This window comes from Myotis brandtii, unplaced genomic scaffold (genome assembly GCF_000412655.1).
Source record: "Myotis brandtii unplaced genomic scaffold, ASM41265v1 scaffold441, whole genome shotgun sequence".
Taxonomy (NCBI): domain Eukaryota; kingdom Metazoa; phylum Chordata; class Mammalia; order Chiroptera; family Vespertilionidae; genus Myotis; species Myotis brandtii.
In genome coordinates, this window is record NW_005366873.1 from 55,200 (window position 1) to 57,733 (window position 2,534).

Genomic DNA, 2,534 nt, shown 5'->3' on the forward strand with positions numbered 1-2,534 from the left:
CCTCACCCAAGGATATGTTCATTGATTTTAGAGAGAGAGGAAGGGAGAGAGAGAAATATAGATGTGAGAGAGAAACATCAATAAGTTGCCGCACATATGCGCCTTAACCAGAAATCAAGCCCAAAACCTTTTTGGTATCTAGGACAAAGCTCCAACCAACTGAGCCATCCGGCCAGGGTGACAAGGAACCTTTACCTCAAGTGAAACTGTTTTCTTTTTGCATCTAAGAAAACGCACCTTTTAAATATCAGAGTAATCTTTTCCAGATCCCTCAGGGCACCCCCTTATAAGAGCACCAGACCCCAGAACCCCTCACTGTGACCTTGTTCCCCAAATACCACCTCTATGTGCTGTCCATGTTGATCATTAGCTATCCTGTTCCCACCAATGTAAAAGAATGTGCCTCTATTTTACTGTTTATCCAATTCCAGAGATTTCCAGTTTTACTTTCCTCCCCCTCCCTAATCTACCACCCGTGGATTTCATGGAACCCCTATGTCTCCTCTTTTTATTCTAATGTTTAATATAAGCTGCAAAACTGCCGTTTTCCGGAGCATGTTCTCAGTCCCTTGAGATTTTGCTGCCCAGCAATTGTTGTCAGTTTGGCTCTGATGAACTCATAAAAATTCTCTACAGGTTTGGAATTTCTGACACTGACTCGCACAAGCCTCATCCCCCCTAGACCTCCAGGCTCCACCCGCTCCATGCACGCGCTCCCCAAACCCACAGAGCGTGTCCCCACTTGGTCCTTTTACCAGCTCAGTCCCTTTCCTGTCCTAGCACCTGTCCACAGCAAAGGGCAAGAATGTCAAAGCCCTTCAAGCCTTTGTACCTGCCCTTCAAGGAGCAAGCAGTGCAAGCAGCTGGGGCAAGTTTGATAACTGTTCAGACCCAGTTTCTTCAGCTGTAAAATGGGGATAAGCAGAGTAATTCCCTCATGGCGCTGTGACAATGCCTGGGACAGAATGAGCAGGACGTGGAGGCAAATTCAGTGCTACCAGGTCCCGGCCATGCATCCTGCTTTCTCCCCAGGGAGGGCACTGCCATCTTGCTTTGCTAATGCACGTACCTTCCCAGATTCCATTTATATCAACGATGGATGAAAGGATATTTTTCTGACATCCGGGCATTTCCTTTCCCCCGTTTGGATAGAAATCCAGATGGCCCACCTTCTGGCTCATTCCAAAACCTGAAACATCAGAAGCGGCGGTGAGCAGGGAGGGAAGGGTCCCGCGACAAGGTGCAATTCCCAGTCCTTTACTCATTCTGAAATTTTGATTTCTATGTTAGAAGGTTATATTGAGATCTCATTGTTGTATTGAGAGCCCAGCATAATGGCTGGATGCTTTGGCTTTTTAAGCACACAGACCCGTGATCACATCATGGTCCTATTTACACGCTCCGTGATCTCGGGCAATTACTAAAGTTTTTCAAGCCTCTGTGTCCTCAGCTATGAAACAGTAATAATAATGCCCACTTTCTAGTGTTGTTACCATGATTAAGGAGTGATTATGTACAAAATGTCAATGCAGCCCATGGTAACCAACATTATTATTAAAAAACCATCACTATTATTAAAAACATACCCTTTGTTGGCATGTTTCATGAGGTGTTACATAAGAAAATATTGAAAAAAGAACATTGAGTTTATGTAATATTAATTTTTAACATAATTTTATTTATTTTAAATTTTCATTTCTTTAAACTAATAACAACTCAACCATTTTATTTTAGAAGCATTAAATAAAGGAATATATTTCGTTTCCAACAACACACACTATAACCAAAGTTTCCACAAAATAAGTGGGCAAAATATTCAAACATTAACATTGCATTTTGCAAATACAGGTCAAGCATCCTATATAATAAATCCCTAATATGCAAAACAACCGAAAAGCAGAAGGACTACTCACTATGATATGCACTTACCACCAGGAGGCAGACTCTCAATGCAGGAGCTGCCCCCTGGTGGTCAGTGCGCTCCCACAGGGGGAGCACAGTTTAGCCAGAAGCCATGCTCACAACTGCCAAGCTTGAGGGAGCCTATCCCGCCTCCAAGGGAGGCAGCGCTAAGGAGCAGGGAGGCTGGCTTCTGGCTGGTGAGCACAGCAGTGCTGGCAGAAGCCTCTCCCGCCTCTGCAGCAGCACTGAGGACCCTCAACACCTCCCCTACCCAACCACCACCCCCCCACCACCACCACCAGTGCAGGAATGGATAGTGGAGCCTAGGGAAGGTCACAGTGTTGAGGACTGAGCAACAGCCTTCCATAGGCTACACCAGTGTGTGTGTGACCTGCCTGGGGCCACAGGCTGATTCCACTGGCACTGGGCTGGCTGTTGATTTGTAGCTGGCACCCACTTCGACTGGTTGGCATCCAAGCTATTACTGTAGTTAACCATGTTGAATACCACCCCTGGACCTACTCTTACCAGTTACATCCCTGGTCACCAAGAGGTGGAGTGAGGCACTCACCTAGGTTAGGGACTATGGGTGAGGTATCTGTGTGAATCACATCCACAAACATGGCGTCCGA

The 2,534-nt window shown here is 45.9% G+C and overlaps 1 protein-coding gene across 1 annotated transcript in view; it reads right to left on the bottom strand.

Moving 5' to 3' along the window:
- Positions 1-2,534, bottom strand: part of LOC102255917 (pancreatic lipase-related protein 2) — a 22,721-nt gene that overhangs the window by 10,065 nt on the left and 10,122 nt on the right. The window contains exons 4-5 of the mRNA XM_014546407.1: positions 2,474-2,533; positions 1,070-1,189 (exon numbers count right to left, since the gene is read on the bottom strand). Coding sequence (XP_014401893.1) covers positions 1,070-1,189; positions 2,474-2,533 — 180 coding nt within the window. The remainder of the gene's footprint in view (positions 1-1,069; positions 1,190-2,473; position 2,534) is intronic.